This window comes from Diabrotica virgifera, chromosome 7 (genome assembly GCF_917563875.1).
Source record: "Diabrotica virgifera virgifera chromosome 7, PGI_DIABVI_V3a".
Classification (NCBI taxonomy): Eukaryota; Metazoa; Arthropoda; class Insecta; order Coleoptera; family Chrysomelidae; genus Diabrotica; species Diabrotica virgifera.
In genome coordinates, this window is record NC_065449.1 from 26,142,174 (window position 1) to 26,168,509 (window position 26,336).

Consider the following 26,336-nt stretch of genomic DNA (forward strand, 5'->3'; position numbering starts at 1 on the left):
TACAACCACAAACAAATGTAGAGATCGATTACTTTGTTCACTTTGTTGTATGTGATGTAACTATACCCCATTACTCGGAATTAGCATCATCTAATAACATAGTTATTAATCAAATTTTAGACCAACATCCAAACTATGTCACAATATACACTGATGGATCAAAAAACACTGACGGCACCGGTTGTGCCTTCGTAATACCTAAACGTATACAAAAAAAATATAAGCTACATAAAAACACATCTATCTTCACGGCTGAGGCAATAGTAATTCTAAAAGCACTAGAATATGTACAACAGGAAGAGGAACAGAATGCCATTATTTATTCGGATAGATAAGCTCGGATTCACTTTCAGTTCTTAAAATTTTAAAATCAAACTCAAACACAACAAATGATATTATCTTTAATATCCCAACAATTATTAAAAAATTACAAGATCAAAATAAATTTATAAAATTCTTCTGGGTTAAAGTACACGTAGGTATAAAAAACAATAAAATTGCAGATAAAATTGCCAAAGAAAGCATAGAAATGGGTGAACAAATAAATTGCGAATTACCTACAGATGAACAAATAAACATACCAAAACATGAAATGATGAGAAAATGGTCCTACTTGTGGCCAGAATACACCTTTACATATCCAACAGGTTACACCAGACTAGAAACCAAATTGAGAAAAAAACCTTGGTACAATAAGTAAGATTACTATCGCAAAAGCATAACCACTATTAGTAGAATAAAGTTTGGTCACGCATGTTATCCAGCACACTTATGTACATAAAATCAAAATACTTGAGAAGTGATCTTTGTGAAGTTTGTAATAAAATCGGTGACCTGCACCACATCTTTTTTGATTGACTAAAATATAGGGCTCAATCCAATGAGCTGTTCAGAAAACTTCCACAATTGAACATTGAAAGCCCATATAACATAATATATCTTCTTGCTTTAAACAGAAAAGAAATTTACGATTGTTTGTTATATGTTGTCAGAACAACAAAAATACAAAATTAACAATACCTTTTGCTGCTACCTTATGTCTTTCCTAATGTATATAGGGTGAGGCAGATAAAGGGCCTATTAGAAATATCTCGAGAACTAAAGGTAAGAGAATCATGAAAATTGGAATACAAGGTTTGAGGTATGAACTATTTAATGAAAATATTTTGGTCTCTTTGCTACTTCCGATTATATCGGAAGTTGATTGTAACTTCGTTTTTTTAAATGGGACACCCTGTATATTTTTACATTTTTGGATTTTGCTCGATGTCTACTTTCTTAAAATATGAGGTTTTGTAATATTATACAGGGTAGTTTAAAAGATAATTACGGTTTTTTATAAATTTTGTAGCAAACTTCACACCATGTAGAATTGTCCTGATTTGATATAAAAAACTCCATTTATGTTCAAGTGATTTTTGATATAGTCTATTATTATTAAAAATTATTAATATACCGAAATGTTTAATTTTAGTATACAGGGTTGGTCGAAACTCGGAATGAGTATTATCTGAGTTTTCTTAAATGGAACACCCTGTATTTTAGTATTGTAATGAAATGATATTTTATAGTACTTTTTTATTTCTTCAGCATTCCCTATACCTAACTGCTTTAATTTGTATGGTATTCGTAGTTCTTTAAGCCAAACATTAATTGCAACAAAAATTACGTGAAATTTTATTAAGTTTGCCGTGAAAATAATCAATTATAAATAATTTTTTGAAAATAAGTATATGTTAATCTATAATGATCCTTAATTTATTAATATTGGATAAGATACTAAAATGCCTACGTTGTTAAGATGTTGGTGCATAAAATATTAATTAAACCATACCATTAAACAATTTAAATAAAAACAAACCATATTCTACCCAGTTGGCTATGGCTTTGACACTAAACTTGATTAAACAGTAGACATTATAATATTTTTATTATAGTTCCAGTTGCTTTATTACCATTACTAATATAAATTTTTGTAATGGGGAACTGATTAGTAAAGTTTTTGTTTTAGGAAAGTTTAACAAAAATGTACTACTAGCAATCAGAATTTATCATCTGCATCTCCCTGATAGATGACAGCCAAGAAGAGAAACTTTTCAAAGTTTAGAAGAGAAACTTTTCAAAGTTTACTAGAATAGTTTCGACGTACTAGACACTTAGATTACGAGAACGTTCATACTAATATGCAGATTCTCAGTGACACTAACATTTAATTCATTCTAATCATTTAAAATAGTTTTTGTTCGATCAGATTTCTCGTAATCTAAACTTCCAGTTCGTCGAAACCGCTCTAGTAAATTTTGAAAAGTTTCTCTTTTTGGTTGTCATCTATCATGGAATTTCTGATCATAAATTCTTAATGCTAGTAGCACATTTTTATTTGTTATGCTCTCCTAGAACAAAAAATATCTGAATCAGTTCTTCATTAGAAAAATTCATATTTGCAATGGTAGCAAAGCAACTGGAACTTCAAAAATAGTAGAATGTTTAAGCGAAGCAAATGTTTAAGCATATTTAGTGTCAAAGTCATAGTCAACTAGATAGAATATTGTATGTTTTTAGTAATATTAAACACACCAACAATCTTAACTGCGTAGTTATTTTGATATATCAACCAGTATTAAACAATTAAGGGTCAGTCGAGATTAATATGTAATTATTTTCGAAAAATTATTTATGATTGAATATTTTCACGGCAAACCCAATAAAATTTCACGTAATTTTTGTTGCAATTAATGTTTGGCTTGAAGAACTACGAATATCTTACAAATTAAAGCATTAAGGTATAGGGAATGTTTAAGAAATAAAAAAGTACTATAAAATATCATTTCATTACAATACTAAAATACAGGGTGTTCCATTTAAGAAAACTCAGATAATACTCATTCCGAGTTTCGACCAACCCTGTATACTAAAATTAAACATTTCGGTATATTAATAATTTTTAATAATAATAGACTATATCAAAAATCACTCGAACATAAATGGAGTTTTTGATATCAAACCAGTACAATTCTACAGGGTGTGAAGTTTGCTACAAAATTTATAAAAACCGTAATTATTTTTTAAACTACCCTGTGTAATATTACAAAACCACATATTTTAAGAAAGAAAACATCGAGCAGAATCCAAAAATGTAAAAATATACAGGGTGTCCCATTTAAAAAAACGCAGTTACAAGCAACTTCCGGTATAATCGGAAGTAGCAAAGAGACCAAAATATTTTCATTAAATAGTTCATACCTCAAAACCCCTGTATTCCAATTTTCATGATTCTCTTACCTTTAGTTCTCAAGATATTTCTAATAGGCCCTTTATCTGCCTCACCCTGTATATACCTTATCTATCCGAGGCCTACCTTTAATCGTTTTATAAAATGCCCTGATCGGCCCCTGGGCGAGAAGAGTGTCATCCTTGTGTTAACTCCTTGTAATCTCCATTACAAAATTTGTATCTGGCTGTGTGGGTTTTACCTTAAGGCCAAAAAAAAAGAAACCGACACGAAAAAGAGAAAAATCAAAGACGCAGCTTTTTTCTTACTAATGAAGAAAAATATGTCGCAAACCTATCAGAAGAATGTAGCAGGCTCTGGTTGCCAATACTAAAAGAAGAAGTTAGCAACAACAAGAATATAATAAAATTATGAATTAACAAAATATCATAGATATATCATCTATGTATACATACATAATATACAGTACATAGCCACAATACACAAATAATATAATCAACACGTATACACACAGTAAACAGAATTTGGTCAACCCAAAAGTCAAATTACTGAGAACATGGCTATATGCTTGCTAGATCGAGGCCAGGTGAGTAGTCTGTCAAATTTTTTAGGTTAAGGAACTAATAGGGTATTCCAACATGCTGTCAAAATTAAATCAATATGGCGACTGGCGAGGGAAACATAAATGTTATTCTATCAGTTCTTAATGTGTTTTAGATCATTTTAGTTGCGTTTCTTTGTAATTTTGTTTTATACAAGGATTCATTTAACATTTTCACTAGAAGAAGAATTAATTTAAAAATATAATATGCCTCATTTCTGTTGTATTTTTAAGTGTGGAATATGAAGTACTCATAATAAAGTTTAGTTTTATCGCTTACCATCAGTGCTACATTTTAACCATAAAACAACTAAATTAGTTATCATCTGAAAGACAAAAATAATAGTTAAATGCTATAAAACGTCCTATAAAAATGCTGTATAACTAACTATGTCCATGTTACTTACGTTTGGAAAACTGTGTCCACCGTAGGTTAACTTAGACACCTTGAAGGAAAATGGACCTATATTATTTATTTTGCCAATCTTTGGCTTGTACCTACTAGCAACATCTGTATCTGTATTGTCTTGTCTACCAACAACTTTAGAAAATAATCGCTTATGATTATTTGCTTCACTGCGTACATTTCACTGCTTAAAACTAAATAAAATCGTTCAAGTACGTCTACAACTAAAAACTAGACAAAATCTACAACAAAATGTTCGGAAAAGACAACTAAAAAACTGTTAACGGTAAAAAACTTGGTAAAAAAATATGGTACAAAAACATGCGCACACAGACAGTATGGACTTAGTTGCTAAATCTTTCAATTTATGTAGATATGTATCAGGACAAATAAGGTGCAAAACGAATAACTATATTAATGTTTTTAGTAAATATATTTATTATAATTTTTTTGTCTTTGGATTTGTCTTCCTCGGGGGTAAGATAATAATTATTATTAAAACACTTTTATTTTATACTTCACTTGATCTATTTGTCACCGTGATTGTAATTATGTCCGAGAAGCGATGTAAACAGAGCCGTGGTAGGTCATTGGTAGAGCATTCGACTAGAGATCGAAAGGCCCCGCGTTCAAATCTGGTCAATACATATTCCGTTTGTTTTTTTAATTTTTGGTATTATTTTAATAAAATTTTTTTGAAAGTGGTAAGTATTAAAATTAATTTAATATTTAAATAAAATACAAATAAACTGTTTAAAGTATATTTATTTCGTTAAAATCATATAATAGAAGTATAACTTCTTATGTGCGTACCAAGTACACACACATTCTTTTTTTTTATTTAATAAAACGATTTCCAGGGTAAATGCCGAAACCTCAGTCAATTGTAAAATGAAATCTTCATTACAATCAATTGTGGCTTAATCCCAAATAAACATAATATTTAATTTTATTAATTTTTGTTTGAATTTGACCTATATTTATCACATGCTAAATTCGATTTGGTACCAAGCCACATTTGGTTTATATTTTGTGAAAAACGTTCCACAAGGTTTAAAATGATTTATATGCATATTTAATTATAAAATATTGCGTACAATAGATATGATTCAAACTAAAAAAACATACTAATTGTTTAAATAACAGAAGCGAAATAAAGGCTTATCTGACTATTTATTAAAATCTAACAAATTCGAAATTAACAATGCAGCTTGTTAAAGCTTTGAATGCTTTTATAAAATTCATACAAGTGATTTTTAATTGGAAACATATATCTCTATTTTAATTGAAAATATTTGGTTTCACACTGCTCCAATGGCATTTGTTAGTTATGTGTTCTATTTACTTTTTTATTTTCGCAGTCAAATAGCCATTTGCATTTAAATCTTTAGATAATTTCGCTTCATTCCTTAGTGCTCTAACAATACAACCCTTGAAAGTTTGTAGTATCCTTGCAATCTGCTCTGACAGAAACTTATCTTCCATTCATGGCAGCTACTTATTTTAAATCTTCTCCATAGCCAGATTTTTGTGGATTTAAAATCCCCTATACATTGGTCCTCCTTAAAAGATCTTTCATATACCGACATTAGAAAAAAACACACACAAAACTAAGCCTTGTTGAGGCATTATTATTTTCTATCGTCACGTAGTACGTACGCTTTAGAATCATGTACCATTAAAAAAGCCGATTCGAACGTATAATGACATTGAAAATTTAATGCGGTTCTAACATAGAATGTTATCTATACCATGCACCGCTTATCTCACAAATAATTCAGTACTACAAGAACTTAACATAAAATTACACTCACCACAACAATCATCAAAAATATACTGAGATAATTTGGGCATATAACTAGAAGAAGAGAAGGTATGAACTAGTGATAGTTGAAGGCAAAGTAGAGGACAAAAGATCCAGATTAATATCTCCAGCACTATGGACGGATCAAATAAAAGACATGGCTGGTTTCTCATTCTCCAAAGCAAAACAACACGCACAGGAAAGAGATACAGGAAGAGAAAGGAGAAAGAAAGTCCTCCTCTATACCTCGTATCCGTATTCCGTAGTTGTAATCTTTTTGCAATGGACCATCTAATTTTCAAATTGTTTGTAATAACTTTAGTTAATTATTTACTTACTTTCTTATTTACTTAATTACTACAGTTTGTCAAACCAGGAAACAACTTTGACAAACTGTACCTTACTTATAGTACGAAAAATGAAAGATTACCCATGTGCGATCATATTAAACACATATTTTCTATGTTCCAGAAAATAATAAACCAGTACCAGTATGATAAGAACAGTTTATATAATTATTACATGTACTTGCGTTGGCCAGTTTTTTTTGTGACACGGTGACAGAAAAATACAGCGTGTTTTATATGTTTGTCCATCTTACATTTTTCCTACTATATTTATTTTCTTACTTATTAAATCACTTACATAATCCTTGGCTCTACAGTCCTTAGTGAGTACTGACCAGCTGACTCCAAGCAAATTGCTCCTCTTCACTTTTTGTCATCCTCTACGTTCATTTTTATTAGATAATCTTCAAGGTTTGATGTCTCAGATCCAGACAGTGAAAGTATTCCTTAATATATTTTCCTTCCTAATGTTTTTGTTTCTTTAGATATTTCAGTAGAACTTCTTTTATCATGATCATTGGTGCTACAATCCTAGAGCCTAGACCTTCTTGACTCTATTTTGTCAGCAGCTATATTCATTGTCAACTGTTGCCAGTCTACTGCATTTATTTGCCTAGCATCATCTACATCTACACCATTGTTCCATCTAAGTTTTGGTCCATATTTCCTTCTAATTATTACTGGCGTGATATAAGAATTGATTTAGGAGGGTTGTTATGCTTTGATGTCTTGCTGGATGCCTTGTCCATCTCAGTCTTCCTATTTTTATGGAATATATTACGTTTTTATCACCAGATATCTGTTATTATTTGCGGTATATCTCATAGTTGTACCCCCTCCTTCAAATACCGTTTTCACAGATACCACCCACTATTCCTCTCAGATTTCTTAGTTCAAATTTGAGTAAGAGGTTTTCGTCTGTCTTGGAGATGGTCAATCCATATTTTAGATCCATTAGTCAGCACTGACAGTATAAGGGTTTCGTGTATTGTTATTTTTGTCCCAATAAGGCTTAAGTTTCTACGTTTCATGTGTTTACGCAGCCCAAAATAGCACTTATTTGAATTTATTTAACTTATAATAATTATTCTCCGATTTACTTCTTCCTCATGGAATTGATATTGGTCATCAGGGAGCTTAAGTATGTGAATTTATCCACCACTTCAAAGGTAGAGCTACTAATAGTGAATTGGGGACTGATGTTTCTGGGTCTGTTGTTAGAGTGGATGTCATCATTTTGGTATTTTTGTTTATTTATAGACTCATATTTTGTTAAGGATTTGTTAAAAATATTTTGTCTTTTATCTACATATTCTGGCGTCTCTTTATTTAGACTATGTTGAAAAAGATCTCTCTGTCGCAATTCGACATAACGCTTTTTTCAAACGCTTGTGATTGTTCACCCTGTATTCCTACTTTGCAAACACCGCATTGTAGCCCTTACCAGTTTTATTAGTTTATCGGGAATATAGAATTCGTCTATAGCTTTATACAATTTATATCGTAGCACGCTTAGCTCAGGAAAATAAAATTTTTCTCGGGACTGTGACAAATCCAGGTAACTGAATTTTTTTAGTTATTTTATGCCTATATAAAAAATATATACGTGTTCTGCATGAGATTTCGGCGTCTTTTTTAAATTATTAACAATTTAGTGTAGAACTAAACTACTATGTCTGTATTTGTTACATACAGCATGGTCTATTTTTGATTATTTTCCTGGTGTAATACTACTATTATATGTTGAATTAAAATCCATGAAGAGGTGGTAGGTAATAATATTCAATCGTTGGTTTTTTTCCATTACAAATATCTGGTCCATTGTAGATCGACCATTCCTTCTCTGAATACGCACTTAAACGACAATATTTATGATACTCGAAAATATTTTTTATACTGTGTTAAAAAGGATTATGCTTTTATAGTTTCTGCATTCAAATTAGGCATCCGCTTTGTATAAAGGACACACAATTTCAGTACATCACTCTTCCGGGATTTGTCCTTCATTCCAAGGTCTTACTATTATTCTATGTATCTGATTAATAAGACTATCATCCCCATATTTAATAAGTTCTGCAAAACTCCAGGAAGTGACGGTATAGCTCACTGGCGAAGCGTTCATGTAACCACTGTTACCATTGGTAACAGTTAAAAATCTTGCAAAAAAATATTTTATGACCACTGTGAAATACTGTGAAGAATACCTGAGTCGTTCTCAATATGGTTTTAGAAAAGGTACAGGCACCAGAGAAGCAATTATGGGATTGACATTAATGGCAGAAAGGTATCTCGAGGTTCAAAAACAGCTGTATGTGTGTTTTGTCGATTATAGAAAGGCCTTCGACCGCATTAGACACGAAAAATTACACCCAACATACAAATAAATGGTATCATCCTTCAGAGTTTCCAAAGCTTCATTTACCTGGGCAGAGAGCTAAATAGTCAGCTAGACCACTCAAAAGAAATTAGAAGACGCATTGAAATAGCACAAAACTACAAATGAATAAGTACTGGAAATAATGAACACACGTCCTCATCTGGTCAACACAATCAAAATTAGAAAGACGTCATATCTAGGACACATTATGCGGCATAGGGAATTTGAGTAGCTCCAGGTAATATTAGAAGGCAAAATCGAAGGTAAAAGGGGTATAGGAAGAAAGAAAAACTCCTGGCTCCGAAACATCAGAGATTGGACCCACACAACAGGGAATGACTTAATCCATCAAGCCCAGAACAGAGAGAAATTTGCCATATTGATCGCCAACCTCAATAGAGAAGGCACTTAGGAGGAGGAGGACTGTGAAATAATTCCATTTTATTTTTTTTTCCAATAGAAATAAGAGTGTTAATAGTAATTCGCTAAAAAGCCAACTAGACGCACGAAAATATTGGCGAATTTATGTGACTCGGTTGCAGGTTAGTTGTTACCACTTTTAAATGTGGATCATGATGGTCTATCGGCTATCGGTCGGAGAGGGCTCGTGTCTGAAAATTTTGAAAGGCGAAGGCGTGGGAGCGCTGTGGATATTAGTAGGCTTGTTACCACTTTTTGGAATGGTTACACTGGTTACTTACCTATTACAGTGTGCGTGCAATTAAACATGGATGCGTGTAGTTGACATTTATTTGGAAATTTTTGACACTATGATGATCCAACTTAAAAATAGGTTTTGAAGAGAAGTTTTTCAGCAATGAAACGGATTAAAACATGCCAAAGAAATACCCAATTGCAAGATCGAATGTCGTCATTTTCTTTAATTTCCATTGAGTAACGCTTTTTAAATGGATTAATGACAGAACCCCCTTTCTACGGTTCTGTTATTAACATTTTTCCAGATAAAATAAACAAAAACTTATATTTGCGAGGTTCTTTTAAAAAAGATTTTTTACATCTGGGTTTGGTAACACTTTAGAAAAAGTCACGCGTCGCCACTGGTATACCTATAGAACTTAATAAATGTGAAGACGATAGTCTTATTAATCAGATACACAAAATAAGACCTTGGAATGAAGGACACGTCCCATAAGAGTGGTGTACTGAAATTGTTTGCCCGTTATACAAAAAGGATGCCTAATTTGAATGCAGAAACTATAGGAGCATAATCCTTCTTAATACAGTATACAAAATATTTTCGAGTATCTATATTGTCGCCTAAGTGCATATTCAGAGGATGTTCGGGAATCCTTATTTCTTTATTTTAATATTGCTATGATTCTACTATTTATTTATTTTCGGGTAGAATAAGCTTTAGACAATTTAATTATATTTAGTTATTTTGGTATGCCCCCTGTAAAATGACGCGGAATAACCTTCTTAATGTCAATTTTTAAAATTATCCACAAGCTCAAAGCTTATCGCTTTCGGTACGCATGTATAAAACTGGACATGCGTTAAGTACTTTAAGGACAAGGTACCACTACTGTGATTTCGCTTCAAGCTTTCAACGAAAAAGGTACTCCCTTTCGTGATCTTGACGGTACCGTCCCGCGTTCCACGTGCATCGCGAATTCCATGGAAGGAGTCCAGAATTGAGTCACCCATTGGATCTACAAGTTTACCATATCCTAAACATCACCGATTTCCAGGTAAGCGATATTGTGCAAAGCTTGTGGAAACATAATTTTTAAATTCTATTTTTTTACAACTCAGTTTTCATATTTCCTGCAGTTTTCATAACATTTTGAAACAGAGGAGGAATGGTCGATCTCTAATGTTCTGAAAAAAAAACCAACGATCCAATATCATTACCTACCACCTCTTCATGGATTTTAATTCAAACTATAATAGTTACACCAGAGAAATAGGTAATCAAAGATGTTTTATTGTGTTTCGCTCTCCTTGAATTAAAAAAGGTTTTAACAGTGTATTGGTTTCTTGCTCTTGGAGGTGGTGACTGTTTCCATCTACCTATCTAATATGTCCTCTTTTGGATTAAGTACATGTCCTTCCTGATTTGTATATTGTCAGCCTTGGTTTAAACTCTCGAATGACAGATAACAGTTGGAAAAAGGGATACGGTAATGGAGACCTAGAGATGTCATAGCAAATGGATGCGAAAATTGTGAGGGAGATTTATGTCCAGCAGTGGACAGGCGAAGATTGTTGATGATAAATTTAAAACCTTTCTAGTATTTGTGGACTTTTGAGCAGTTAAATAGTGTGGAGGGTTGTTTTGGTACTTCTCCCCTTCCCTTGCTCGCATTTAAGATTTACAATTTTGTAATGTTATGTACAATTTCCCCAGAGAGCATTAGATAATATAGTAATTCAGAGAAATAAGATTTTTCTCGTGACACATTCCCATCCAGGCAGAAACTAAATTTTTTGAGTAGTATGGACATCTTTATTAATAACCTATAAGTTTCTTTCAGCCGATTTTGATGGTATATGTACATAGTTATAAACAAATGAAGATAAAAAAACGGTAAATTTTCGCTTTTTTCGTCTATTACTAAAAAGTGAAGCATTCTAAACAAATTTGAGAATAAGAAACTCATAAATCATATAAAAAACTTCAATATGGCGTTCGATGAATATGTATATCCTTATTTGTTGCTTAGAAAATTGCAAAATAAGTCATAAATTTTGAGATTATATAAATGTTCATAACCTATGTAAAAATTAAGTTAGAACTTTATTATTACACGGAATGCTGAGACTTCCTGTGCTTAAATTATATTTTAAATTTCAAAGCAATTGGTCAAATAGTTTAAAAGTTATTTATTTTTGTTTATCCCAAATTCATTTTTTTTGCAACACTATAAGTCAGAAAATTATGAGGTTACAGTAATACTTCGGACAGTTTATGAAAGAAGAACATTTATTCTATTAACTTAATGAAAAACGTAATGAAAAACGTAAAAAAATGACAAAAAGTAGTTTTAAACAGTGTAAAATTATTTTGCAAAAACATGTCGATTTTTTGCTTACTTATAAACAATTAGAATAACTTTTTAACCGTTACCCGTAGAAAATTTATTTTTTCATATCTGGAAAGAATGAATTTTTATACACATTTAGAAAGAAAAACAATTGTCCTAGGACAATTAGGGACGAAGTTAGCCCCTCCCCTTTTTTAATTCACATGTCCTTGCAAAATATTTTTGCAATATTTAGAATCATTTTTAAACGCTTTTATTTAGTTCAATAGTTTGCGTCAAATCTTTAGACGTTAATTTGACTGCCTTTTTTCCAACACAAATGAATGAAAATTTGCAGACATATGCATTCGCGGGAACAATACACGAATAATCAATAAAAAAATGTTTTTATGCTTTTAATTGTTTAAATAAAAAAAAAACGATTTTAATGGAAAATGCTTAAATTCTCCTGTTTTTTACAATGTAAAAATTTAAAAGTTTTGCGGATTGTAGCTAATGATATAAACTATACATAATTTCACTTTTTACGTTAATTGTTTACGTTATGCTTCATAAATAAACAATAAAGTTTCAAATTTTTTGCCGACTCCGACTACTTTCCCCGTTAGTACATCATATGCTTTATACATATTTTAATAAACATGACGATATATTTTAATGTTTGAAAAGTGTAATACTAAAAAGTAAAAAATAAAAAAATATGAAAAAATTTTTTTTAAGAAACGCTTTTCTTTAGTTACGAGTGACTAAAATTAAAAATATAAAAAATCAACTAAAAGGCAAAAAATAAAAAAAATTGAAAAAATCTAACACATTCGTCAAAGAAAAGCGTGGGGCGAAAACCTTTTATTCGATGAAGACGCGCCACGCTTTTCTTTGACAAATGTGTTAGATTTTTTCAATTTTTTTATTTTTTGCCTTTTAGTTGATTTTTTATAATATTTTTAATTTTAGTCACTCGTAACTAAAGAAAAGCGTTTCTTAAAAATGTTTTTTTCATATTTTTTTATTGTAATTTTTTTTTTAATTAAATTAATAGTGTAAATATTCTTCTTCCATAAAGTATCGAAAGTATTACTGTAACTTCATCATTTTCTGACTTATAGTGTTGCAAAAAAAATTAATTTGGGAAAAACAAATTAAATAACTTTTAAACTATTTGACCAATTGCTTTGAAATTTAGGGTATGATTTAAGCACCAGAATTCTCAGCATTTCGTGTAATAAGAATGTTCTAAATTAATTTTTACATAAGTTAGAATATTTATAAAAACTCAAAATTTATGAAAAAGATAAAGGCAGTTTATGTTTATGTTTGATTCAGAGTTCGACCACCATCTCCATATAGCTATTTCAGCATCCTCATGCTTCCTCAGTGAAGCTATGCAGTCACAACTCTGAAAGAAATATCAACAATCTGCCTATTTAAGGGAAACCATCGCGATACAATGACGACCTTTTGAGACGCAATCTAGCGACATCTCTCGTATTACGAGGAAAACAACGAAAATCCCTAGATACAAAGTTTACCAGTTTTTAAACAATTAGAATAATTGAAATAAAAATACAAAGAACAATATTTTAAATCTAAGACTTTTCGTTAATAAACTGCTTTCTGGCTGCATCCTGTGTCTCCGGCTTTTACAATATATAAGCACAGAGACGACGAAAATAGGAGAAAGCAAATAGAGGACACTTAGGCCACGCATTTATCTTCTCTTCGTCTAGGAAAAGGACCGAAAGACAGTTTCTAAATACTCAAATCTGAGTAAAGATGAAAAAGATAAAGGCAGTTTATGTTTATATTTGATTCAGAGTTGGACCACCATCTCCATATAGCTATTTCAGCATCCTCATGCATCCTCAGTGAAGCTATGCAGTCACAACTCTAAAAGAAATATCAACAATCTGCCTATTTAAGGGAAACCATCGCGATACAATGGTTCCACCTTTTGAGACGCAATCTAGCGACATCTCTCGTATTACGAGGAAAACAACGAAAAGCCCTAGATACAAAGTTTACCACTTTTTTTTACAAATTTATGATTTATTTTGCAATTTTTTAAGCAACCAATAAGGATAGACATATTCAGCGAACGCCATATTGAAGTTTTTTATACGATTTATGATTTTCTCACTCTCAAATTTGTTTAAAATGCTTAACTTTTTGGTAATAGACTAAAAAAGCGATATTTATCGTTATTTGATCTTCATTTGTTTATAACGATGTATATCATCAAAATCGACTGCAGGAAACATATAGGTTATTATTATAAATGTCCATACTACTCAAAAAATGTGGTTTCGGCCTGGAGGGGGTTGTGTCACCAACAGGATATTTTTTCCTTATTTCTCTGAACTATAGGTCAAAACATACAAACTTGTCTGACACCCAGCATTATTTCCTATTCTTCGGATAATTCATGTCCACATTTTACTTTGATATTAGTCTTATATTCTTTTCATTAGCATTATTACGTCATAATTATACGACTTTATATGTATTTAGGTTGTCACCAGAATGTTGACTCCAATGCCAGAGCACCAGAGGTGAATGCATAATATTGTATATTCCCTCTTGTCTGCTTCATTTATCATTCGTTTGCTTTGCAAATTGTTGAAATGCTGGTTCCAACGATAGAAGTTTTATTTTTCGGTACTAAGATTTCTTATTGTATTTTGTATAATTTTACTTACTAAGACAGTTAGTTTTCGTTTTGAAAAACGAAACGTACGTGAGCCGGGTAGTTACCTCTAAAATAGAATGAAATATTAACTGTCTATCGTTTTCTCATAATTATATATTTATTATAGGTAGGAAAACTGGTAGAGAAATTGGAAAACATGAGAAGGAACGCGCTGGGGAAAAACGCTTCACAATGCTTGTTATGCGGTGACGGATTTGGTTTACTTGGTGCACAAAAAATAGTTTGTATGGATTGTAAAAGACTGGCTTGTACAAAATGTTCCATAGATACTCTAGCTGGTAAGGGTCCAAGGTAAGTATATATTATTATGGTTTTCTGGTGCTCGGGCGATTCTAACGAAACTTTGCTTTAAAAATGCAATAACACTTTTTAATCCCGGTTGTAGTTTTTGTATGTCCATTTAATATAAAATATATTATCAGGCATGTAACAGTGGAAGGTGTGTGGAGACTGTACAATTACGTGTATGTAACACTGTATGATCACTGAATGGTTTACACATTCATTTTTGGATTATCTTGATTTAGTTATTTATTTGTTTATTTACCTTTTATTTTGATTTTTTAATTTTAATCAACCTGCTCTGGGCCAGCAACTGGTAATTAATGTCACTTTGACGTAAAAAGTGCGTTAAGCGAGGTTAATATTCAAATAATCTGCTATTAGATATCCCAGGGTGTAAACTATCCAATGGCCGCAGCTGTACATATGCGAAATTATTAAAGTTATTTCAGAGTTGTGTGGACTGTATTATACCGGGTGTCCACTTATATTTTCCCCCATTTTAACTGCCTATAACTTCTAAACGGCTTAAGATAGAAAGATGCGGTTTTCGCTGATATGTTTTATTTTAGTAAAAGTTTTGTTTGAATGTATTGAGTTTTTTATATCACTTTCAAATACTAAAAAAAATGGCGGATTTTTGGAAAAAAACGTTGACTTTTTTTTTATGGAACACCCAGTATATTTTTTTACAAATTGAAAGAAAGGTCATTCACCTATCAAGCGATATAAAGTTTTTCAAAATCGGTTGTCAAATCACTGAGTAATTAATTTTTAAAATGAGCGGTGCAACGGGGATATCACATACCTAAATAACATACCTAAGCTAAATGATATTATGTTATATGATATCCACATTGCATCTCTCATTTTAAAAATTATTTGCTCAATCATTTGACAACCGATTTTAAAATTTTTTATATTGCTGGATAGGTAAATGACCGTTTTTTCAAGCTACAAAAAAATATACTGGGTGTTTGAATAAAAAAAGTCAACAACGTTTTTTTTTCAAAAATCCGCCATTTTTTATTTAAAAGCGATATAAAAAATAGGCATTTTCCTAAAAACTTGAAAAAACGATAATTTACCTATCCAACGATATAAAAATTTTTAAAATCGGTTGTCAAATGACTGAGCAATTAATTTTTCAAATGAGAGATGCAATATGGAAATCTCATAACATAATATCAATTTGCTTAGTTATGTTATTTAGATATGTGATATCCACGTTGCACCTCTCATTTTAAAAATTAATTACTCAGTGATTTGACACACGACTTTGAAAAATTTTATATCGCTGGATAGGTGAATGACCTTTCTTTCAATTTACAGAAAAATATACTGGATGTTCCATTAAAAAAAAATCAACAAAGTTTTTTTCAAAAATCCGCCATTTTTATTTTCGTATTTGAAAGCGATATAAAAAATTCAATCCATTCAGACAAAACTTTAACTAAAATAAAATATTTCAGCGAAAATCGCATATTTCTATCTCGAGCCGTTTAGAAGTTATAGGCAGTTAAAATGGGGGAAAATATAAGTGGACACCCGGTATTTTGTCTGTCGTGGATACACGTGTATACGTCATTGTTTACGTTTTAAACTAGTTCACAAAGAGAAAAGCGTTTGATTATTACTAGAGGTCGAATCAGAGAGATTCGCAGTATGTTACTACTTGGTACTAGTGGTTATCACTAAGAGACTAGAGAACAGTGTAATCTCTTCTATAGTCAAAAGCAGACAGAAATTCGCGGTACTTTTATCACATCGATTACCTTCAAGCGAATAAATCAGCGAGAACTGTCGCCTGCGGTGGTCAACAGTCAAGAAAGGAGTTTCGCGGTACTTTTCCTCAAGTCTATTGCCCTCAAGCGGAGAAAGCAGAGAGAAAGTCTACAGAGAAAACAAATTATTCTAGGTCCATATCCTTTTCATACTTTTTCTAAATTCTGTCCTGAATTATTTTTAAAAATAAAATTGAACATAATGGGATATAGGATGTATCAGTAGAAAGTCGTTATATTATTAGCGTTATTGGATTTAGAGGGTGGTACAAATGAAGATGTTGGCCAATCTTGTGGCTAATCTTATAAGTAGAAGTTTTCATGTTTTACACAGAAGAACTTTTCACTGTGAATATTATCAGAACCAGATGTTTTTCCAGTTTATATGTTTTCAATGCATATTTGTCAACTCGAAACGTCAAAAACAATCGTAAAATGTAATTTTCATTATTAGTCCAGAAAGATACTGCGCATCCGCTAGGAAAAATATTCTGATTCGGATTTTTTGCACACTCTTACTCAAAAAGGACTCCTTTTAACAAATTTGCATGTTGCCAGGACCAATGGCCAGGTGGTCAAAAATTTTTTAAATTATTTTTGGTTTTTTCCTAAAATAAATTTTTTTTTGCATGGAAAAAAGTTTTTTTTAGGTTTTTGGATCATTCCAAACAGAAAAGGTCTTTAGTGACCTTTCTCTAAAAATGATAGTTTTTGACATATAAGCGATTAAAAATTGAAAAATTTTGAAATCTGCCATTTTTAACCCTCAAAAACTATGTGAAAAACTGAAAATTTGAATGTTGCCAAGGTAGGTAGATATTCTTTAAACATCGATTGATGAAATCCCGAAGGTTTTTTGCAATACAATATTCAAAACTCCTTTGTTTTTAAATTGCTAATCAAGCGTGCGCGACACTATTTTCCACCGACAGTATGGTGCAAATGAAAGGATTAAATTCGTTATTTCCTAAACCGGCGACTTTAAGGAAAAATCCCGAAACAGATCGATTTTTATTTTTAAGTTATGATATCGAGGCATATATGGTATACTAGTGACGTCATCCATCTGGACGTGATGACGTAATCGATGATTTCTTTAAATGAGAATAGGGGTCGTGTGCTCGCTCATTTGAAAGGTTCTTCAATTCTCTATTCAGTAATATAAACATTTACATAATTATTTATACAGGGTGTCCAAAAATTTTTTATTAAATTAAATTATTTGACAAAAAAAGAAGTAGAAGGACACCGTGTATAAATAATTATGTAAATGTTTACATTACTGAATAGAGAATTGAAATACCTTTCAAATGAGCTACCACAGGACCCCTATTCTCATTTAAAAAAATCATCGATTTCGTCATCACGCCCAGACGGATGACGTCACTAGTATACCATATATGCCTCGATATCATAACTTAAAAATAAAAATCGACGCCGGTTTACGAAATAACGAATTTATTCCTTTCATTTGCACCATACTGTCGGTGGAAAATAGTGACGCGCACGCTTGATTAGCAATTAAAAAACAAAGGAGTCTTGAACATTATATTGCAAAAACTCTTCGGGATTTCCCAATCGATGTTTAAAGAATATCTACCTACCTTGGCAACATTCAAATTTTCAGTTTTTCACATAGTTTTGAGGGTTAAAAATGGCCGATTTCGCAATTTTTCAATTTTTAATCGCTTATATGTCATAAACTATCATTTTTAGAGAAAAGTCACTAAAGACCTTTTCTGTTTGGAATTATCCAAGAAAGCTAAAAAAACTTTTTTCCATGCAAAAAAATAATTTTAGGAAAAAAACAAAAAAAAAAACGTTTAAAAAATTTTTGACCACCTTTTGGTCCTGGCAACATGCAAATTTGTTAAAAGGAGTCCTTTTTGAGTAAGATTGTGCAAAAAATTCGAATCAGAATATTTTTCCTAGCGGATGCGCAGTGGCTTTCTGGACTATATAATCAATTGTGGTTTAATACCAAATAAATACAAAATTTAACTTAAATATGCCACAAGTTTCAGAAAACTTTAAAGTGTATCCAACTAAAAAGTTTATTTCTTGCCTATGAAGACATAAACTTTTCACTTTGCCTTCAATTTAAAATTAATTATGAGTACTGGGCGGCCATAAGTATTGGTTGTGCTTTTTTTGAAAAACTGAAAACTCTGAAACTAAAACTTATCTTGTTCTGAAGCTATTTCCTTGTGGCATTTTTATGATTAATTATTTATATGGGAAATAAGCCACAATTAAAATGAAAAAAATAATTTTATTAACGTTTCGACGCCCAAATCGGGTGCCGTTGTCAAAATACAAAATATTACAGTAATATTTTGTATTTTGACAACGGCACCCGATTTGGGCGTCGAAACGTTAATAAAATTATTTTTTTCATTTTAATTGTGGCTTATTTCCCATATAAATAATTAATCATAAAACTTATCTATTAAATATTTAAGAGACTTTCAGGGCCGCCTTCAGAGCCTTGTGTGCCCTGGCGAAGAGGATAAAATACTTTTATCGAGTAAATTAAATTCCAAAGTTTCATGATTATTATTTTTAAGTTCTTTCGCGTTTAGTTATTGTTTGTTCAAGATAAAAAGTATATTAATTGAGGATTTGACACTCTCTATATTAGCCCGATAAGGGAACACAAAATTTTACGAAAACCTCCAAAAAAATAAAGGAAGAATGAAAATTTGGGAATAGGTAGTTGAAATTGTCTATTATTATATTCGAAAAAGTTTACAATTCTACATCCCCTTCATTTTACAAAAATAGGGAAATACGAGGTGAAAAATATTCTCTCGGGAGTGAAAAAATATACGTTCAAACTAGGCCCGGAATTGGATAAAATGACTAATTCTAAGCTAAGTTTTTTCACAAAGTCAATACTTTTCGAGTTATTTGCGAGTGGATATGTTCATTTTTAACAAAAAAAACATGTTTTTGGATGGTTTTTCGGAGATGACTCAAAAAGTAAGTATTTGAGCGAAAAAAATATTCTTAGCAAAAATACAGCTTCTAAAAAATTGAAAAAAACCGGTATACGCGACATAAGTTTCCGACAGGAACACTTATTTTTAAAAAAGATTATTTATTTTGGAAAATACAAAATACATAATTAAAAGTACAATTATGAATTTAAAAAGCAATGTTTCTACTACGAATAGGCTATTGATTATATTCAATATAAGATAGCTAAAAGGAACTACAACGTTAACGGGGTTTTATTATTTCATATGGTCAATGCACATCTATATATGAAAGAACCGCAGAGTGCTACCATTTAAAGGGGTGCGTTTTTGAGAAATGGGTGAATTAGTCCCTGGGCACAGGTTACATTGGGGTGAATTCTATGCAGTTTTGGTATAAACATATCTATATAAAAATTGTTCCTGGTTAAATTTCCTATCTAAATATCACTTTTTAAAGTCAATGATACTTTTTTTTACCAAAATATATTCAAAAGAAAAAGCACAAAGAAACCCAAAAGAAAGAAATTTTGTTTTTTGTCCCATAACTTTTGTCCACGAGGATATGGTTATAGACATTGCTTTACACTTTACAGAAAAAAAAACCTACATATTTCTTCTTTAAAATATTGTTTAGTAGAGGTAATTAGGATTTATAGTTTTCGGAATATGATTTTTCAAAATTCTCCACGGACAGCAATTTTGGGCAATTTTTCCTTTTTGAGTAAGATTGTGCAAAAAATTCGAATCAGAATATTTTTCCTAGCGGATGCGCAGTGGCTTTCTGGACTATATAATCAATTGTGGTTTAATACCAAATAAATACAAAATTTAACTTAAATATGCCACAAGTTTCAGAAAACTTTAAAGTGTATCCAACTAAAAAGTTTATTTCTTGCCTATGAAGACATAAACTTTTCACTTTGCCTTCAATTTAAAATTAATTATGAGTACTGGGCGGCCATAAGTATTGGTTGTGCTTTTTTTGAAAAACGCAAATAACAATATTTCGCAAATATTGTTCTGTAACTTTTTTCTACGTAACTTTAGGTATATAATATGCAATGCTACATGTAATAGGAATAGAAATCAATTACCTTTAAAATGGTCTACTCTATAACGTTGTACGATTTTTTTTATAGAGATTATGGTTTTTCAAGTCTTTATACTTTTAACGATTTTTTATAATATAATATAAAAATAAAATAATATTATTATATAATATATAATATAATATTATATTATATATCTATACTATATACCTAATAGATACCTTAATATATACTAATACCTAATATAAAAAAAATATTATTTTTTACATTTTTACGACTATTTTTTAAATTTCTCATTATAACTTTTTTTCTTGTACATGAATATACTATATATTGGTCAATAAAGAGGGCTTACTTTCTGTTCTTTAAAATGGTGTATCATCTACATATATTTAAACAATGGAAACCGAGTGATTCTTTGATATTTTTTTACCTGTAATATTTAAAATTATTTCTTTTACAAAAATCACTTTAGTTAAAATTATTTAAACATTGATATTTACAAAATTTTCAAAATCAAAGTCCATTTCTTCGTTAGCATTAGCTTCAATATCTTCCTGACACCTCAGTTATCTTAGAGTTCCTACAATTAATACCCATGCACATGCACCCTTTGCAGAATATTGAACAACTAATTCCTATCTTCCTAGAACCGCAGTTTTTTTGTACATCTTTTGGTACATTTACATGCTATTTTTTGAAGCAAAGCTTGTGGTGCAGGAGCTTTGACAGTCAATATTGGAATTAATCCATATTTTGAAGTTTGCCTGGCCGAGTCAAGTGGATCCAAAGTATTACCTATAAAAAATAAGATTACATAACACACAATCACATAAAAAAGTTATTTTTTATAATTCACCATTTTAAAGTAAACAGAATAAGCTTTCTTTTTTATTATTATAATATTTACCTAAATGTAGAACAATAAAAGTTATAATGCGAAATTTAAAAAATAATCGTAAAAAATATAAAAACTGGTTAAAAGTATAAAATCTTCAAAAAGATAACCTCTTTAAAAGAAGTCGTACAACATTATACAGTAGAACATTTTAAAGGTAATTGATTTCTATTCCTTTTACATGTACCATTGCATATGCCTAAAGTTACGTAGAAAAAAGTTACAGAACAATATTTGCGAAATAACAAGGAAAATTGCCCAAAATTGCTGTGAGTGGCGAATTTTGAAAAATCATATTTCGAAAACTGTAAATCCTAATGACCTCTACCAAACATCATTTTAAAGAGAAAATATTTAAGTTTTTTTTATGTGAAGCAATGTCTATACCTATATCCCCGTGGACAAAAGTTATGGGACAAAAAACAAAATTTCTTTCTTTCGGGTTTCTTTGTGCTTTTTCTTTTGAATATATTTTTGTAAAAAAAAGTATCTTTGACTTTAAAAAGTTATATTTAGATAGGAAATTTAACCAGAAACAATTTTTATGTAGACGCGTTTGTACCAAAAGTGCATAGAACTCACCCTAGTGTAACCTGTGCCCAGGGACTAATTCACCCATTTCTCAAAAACGCACCCCTGTAAATGGTAGCACTCCGCGGTTTTTTCATATATGGAGATTCATTGACCATATGAAATAATAAAACCCCGTTAACGTTGTAGTTCCTTTCTATAGTACATAATCAATAGCCTAGAAGTCTACTACGAATGATTGTATAAATTGAACAAAACGTAATTATTGAAAATAAAACCTGCAATTACAAAAATGCAAACTAATTAATACCATAGTTCAATAAACCATAATGCAAAATCAGCACACTGTAGGCCTTTGCACATATACAGGGGCGGCTTCCATAACTCCCAATAGAAGCAGAGTTGTAGCTAATGAAAAGTAAGTTCTTCTTCGTCAAATTCCAAATCGAATATTTCAATGTGAAATAACCAAAAAACAAATCACTCTGGGGAGAAAATTCATAACAACTCTTTTAAAGTGTTTAAAAAAAGGTTTTTTTAACTTCTAACATTAAAAATAAGTGAGTTACGCTCAAAATATTGTTGGTCCCTTTTATTTTTTTGTACAAAAATCGCGAAAATCACTCCCTAATTAGCTCCCAAATAAAATTAATCGTTACCGCTTCAAAAGTTACTTTACTTATGTATTGTTTATATTATCTCTATAAGTTACATTGGCCCAAATGTTCATTTAAAAAAAATTGGGTTTAGACTAAATCATTTTTTTTAATTTTGAAAAACAAAATGGAATTGTTCATGGAATTTACTTAAAAATTATTAGTAATACCAAAAATTTTAAAGAGTAATAAAATGTACGTTTTGCTTTTCTGAATATATTTGCTTTTTTGTTTTCTTGTTAGACAAAAATTGGTTATGCTTATGGCTGTTCAAAATTTGCCTAAACTCATGATTAGTTACTCGTTCAAGCCATTTTAACTACAGCTTTTTTAAAAATAAGCACTTTGAACCGATACAACTTACAGATCATATAAATAATACATTAACAAAATAACTTCTGAAGTGGTAATGATAAAATTTATTTGTGATGCTAATTAGGATGCTTTTAATGTTACAAGTTTTTTTAAAAACAAAAATAAACCTTTTTTTAAACACTTTAAAAAAATTGAAATGAATTTTCCTTGAAAAGGGCTCCGTTTTTCGGTTATTTCACATTGCAATATTCGATTTGGAATTTGGCGAAGAAGAACCTACTTTTCATTATCTACAACTCTGCTTCTACTGGGTCTACAGACCTCAAGCATACACCGTTTTTTCGGTTTTTTATAAGCTATATTTTTGCAAGAATATTTTTTCGCTCAAATACTTACTTTTTGAGTCATCTCCGAAACACCGTCCAAAACATGTTTTTTTTTTGTTGAAAATGAACATATTCACTTAATGAATATATTCACGCAAATAACTCGAAAAGTATTGAAAAAACTCTATAGAACAAAAGTTGCTTAGAATTAGTCATTTTATCCAATTCCGGACTTATTTTGAATGTATATTTTTCACCTTCGAGAGGAGGTATTCCCCTCCATTTTTGTAAAATGGGGGGGATGTAGAATTATAAACTTTTTTTTATATAATAATAGACAATTTCAACTACCTATTCCCAAATTTTCATCTTTCCTTTATTTTTTTTGGGTCAGATTGTTCTTTGTATATCTGCGCATTTTTTTGGCTGCCTCAGTTGCTCACCTCCTGTAGCCGACTCTGGAAACTTCTACCTTAACAGACATTCTCGTTTTACTTATATCATATTTTCATCATAATCTCGAATAAACTTTCAGGTTTTCAGGTTAAATGTTCTTGGTATTGGATTAAAGTTTGTAGACAACATTTCTATCTATCTTTCTTTTTTTATTTTTATCCATTTACACAGGGTGTCCAAAAACCCTGCCGACAAACGAAGACAGGAGATTCCTCAGATAATTTTAAGATATTTTAACCCAATTCACCTAGTCCGAAAGTGCTTCCTAGTGCCCCCTTAGTGTTTCCTAAGGGAGCTAGATAGCTTTTTGAAGATGGCATCTTGTAATTAGTTTTTCTTAAATAATACAAGAATGCTCCTAATGAGAAAAATGAAAATTGGTACACATATTTATCTTTCAGAGATAAATCGACTCCATGCATTGCGAATTTCTAGTACCGGTCATAGGCGTCCGTTTTGGGTAGGGCAACAGTTATTTATCGCATAACTTTTTATCTTTAATTTTTAAGCATTTTTGACTCTGGATTATTAAATTGTGAGAAATTCTACAATTGACAGGTACTCTTGTTTTAGGTCGATAGAATACACTGTTTTCTAGAAAAATCGATTTAAAAATTTTTCTTTTAGAAATTTCCAAAAAAAAATTAAAAAAAAACTAAAAATGAATAACCATTTTCAATTTCGTTGCAAAACGAAAATACAGCTGAACCATATTTTAGTCCAATCAGAGAGTGCTGCAAGCACTTCTACCGGTTTCGAAACTTATTAGTCTCTCATCAGGAGGCACATATGCTGCTCTCCCTGATCCAACCAAAACAAACCCCAGCGTGCAGTCCCGGATTGCAACGAACGAAATGGCATAGATGCCCTAGCGGCAACTGCTAGCAAAAAGACTAAGTTTTCACTCTAATGGCATATAAAACAACATAATGCTATTCTGTTTTATATTTCTGTATTATATTCTATGTTTTATATGCCATTAGAGTGAAAACTTAGTCTTTTTGCTAGCAGTTGCCGCTAGGGCATCTATGCCATTTCGTTCGTTGCAATCCGGGACTGCACGCTGGGGTTTATTTTGGTTGGATCAGGGAGAGCAGCATATGTGCCTCCTGATGAGAGACTAATAAGTTTCGAAACCGGTAGAGGTGCTTGCAGCACTCTCTGATTAGACTAGAATATGGTTCGGCTGTATTTTCATTTTGCAACGAAATTGAAAATGGTTATTCATTTTTGATTTACATTTACTCTGTGTGGAGTATGAAGGGAACCATTCTCGTTGGAACTTTACCGCGCTGAGCAGATGGGACGTGAATTGTAAATTGTAGAATTCCCTCATATTCCTTAGTCTCAGCATCCGCATGGCTTGCAAATTGTAGAAGCCTCGGAGGTGTAACCAGAGAAGGTTCCCATTGTTTTCATTCTGGTGGGATGTAGAATAGCATTATGTTGTTTTATATGCCATTAGAGTGAAAACTTAGTCTTTAAAAAAAAACTATTTAAAAATCCAAAAACTGGTACGTTTAGTTATATTTCAGAGATGAATCAATTTCATTAATTGCGAATTTCTAGTACGGGTCATATGCGTGCTTTTTGGGTAGGTAAACGGATATTTTATGGCATAACATTTTCGTCTTTAATTTTTAAGCATTTTTGACTCTAGATTATTACGTTATAAGCTATTCTAGTACTAAAAGTTACTCTTGCTTTAAGTTAGTAAAATACACCGTATTTTGAAAATTTTTTCAATTTTTATTCAAATTCAAAAAATGAAAAATGTTTAATTCGATTTTTCTAGAAAACTGTGTGACGCCTATGATCAGTACTAGAAATTGGCAATGGATGGAATCGATTTATCTCTGGAGGATAAAAATACGTACCGATTTTCGTTTTTCTAAATTGAGCTCTAGCTCTTAGAAAGCATTTTCGGACTAGGCGAACTGAGCTAAATTGTCTTTAAATTATCTGAAGAATCTCCTGTCTTCGTTTGTCGGTAGAGTTTTTGGACACCCTGTATATTTTATATAATACACACTACGCGTCAGAGAAAACGGGCCACCCACAAAATGGGCCATTTTTGATGTCTCGAATTTCCTAAACCTGTTGTCCGATTTAAGTGATTTATTTTAATATTATGTTATAGCCTTATTTTTTAACAATATTGCTGTAATAATATATTTGCTAGACAGGTAAATTTTCAATATATACCGGGTGTATCAATTAAACTGTGTTTTTTCTCAAAGTTCACCACATTCTGTGGCATATTCTAGCATATTATATAAAATACTGAAATAAAAATCCAACTATAGCCCCAGGTTTTCTTAACATTCTGCTTTCTGATTCATTCGCTTATGTTGGATAATAAAAAAATTAAGGTACTTTAACAACTAGACATGTTCTTCACAAATACAGGGTGTTTCTAAATAAGTTCAATCTTTAAGGGGTAATTCTTCATGAAAAAATAATGACCGTTTGACCGTTTGCTTTATAAACATATGTTCGCAAATGCTTCGTTTTCGAAATACGGGATGTTTAATTTTTTCTAACAAACTGACGATTTATTTATTGCTCTAAAACCG

The 26,336-nt window shown here is 31.0% G+C and overlaps 1 protein-coding gene across 2 annotated transcripts in view; it reads left to right on the forward strand.

Annotated features, from left to right (window-relative positions):
* LOC114328696 (synaptotagmin-C) overlaps positions 1 to 26,336 on the forward strand; it is a 239,170-nt gene that overhangs the window by 114,580 nt on the left and 98,254 nt on the right. For both annotated transcript variants that reach the window (XM_050656829.1, XM_028277628.2), the window contains exon 4: positions 14,589 to 14,773. In XM_050656829.1, the coding sequence (XP_050512786.1) occupies positions 14,589 to 14,773 (185 nt within the window). The remainder of the gene's footprint in view (positions 1 to 14,588; positions 14,774 to 26,336) is intronic.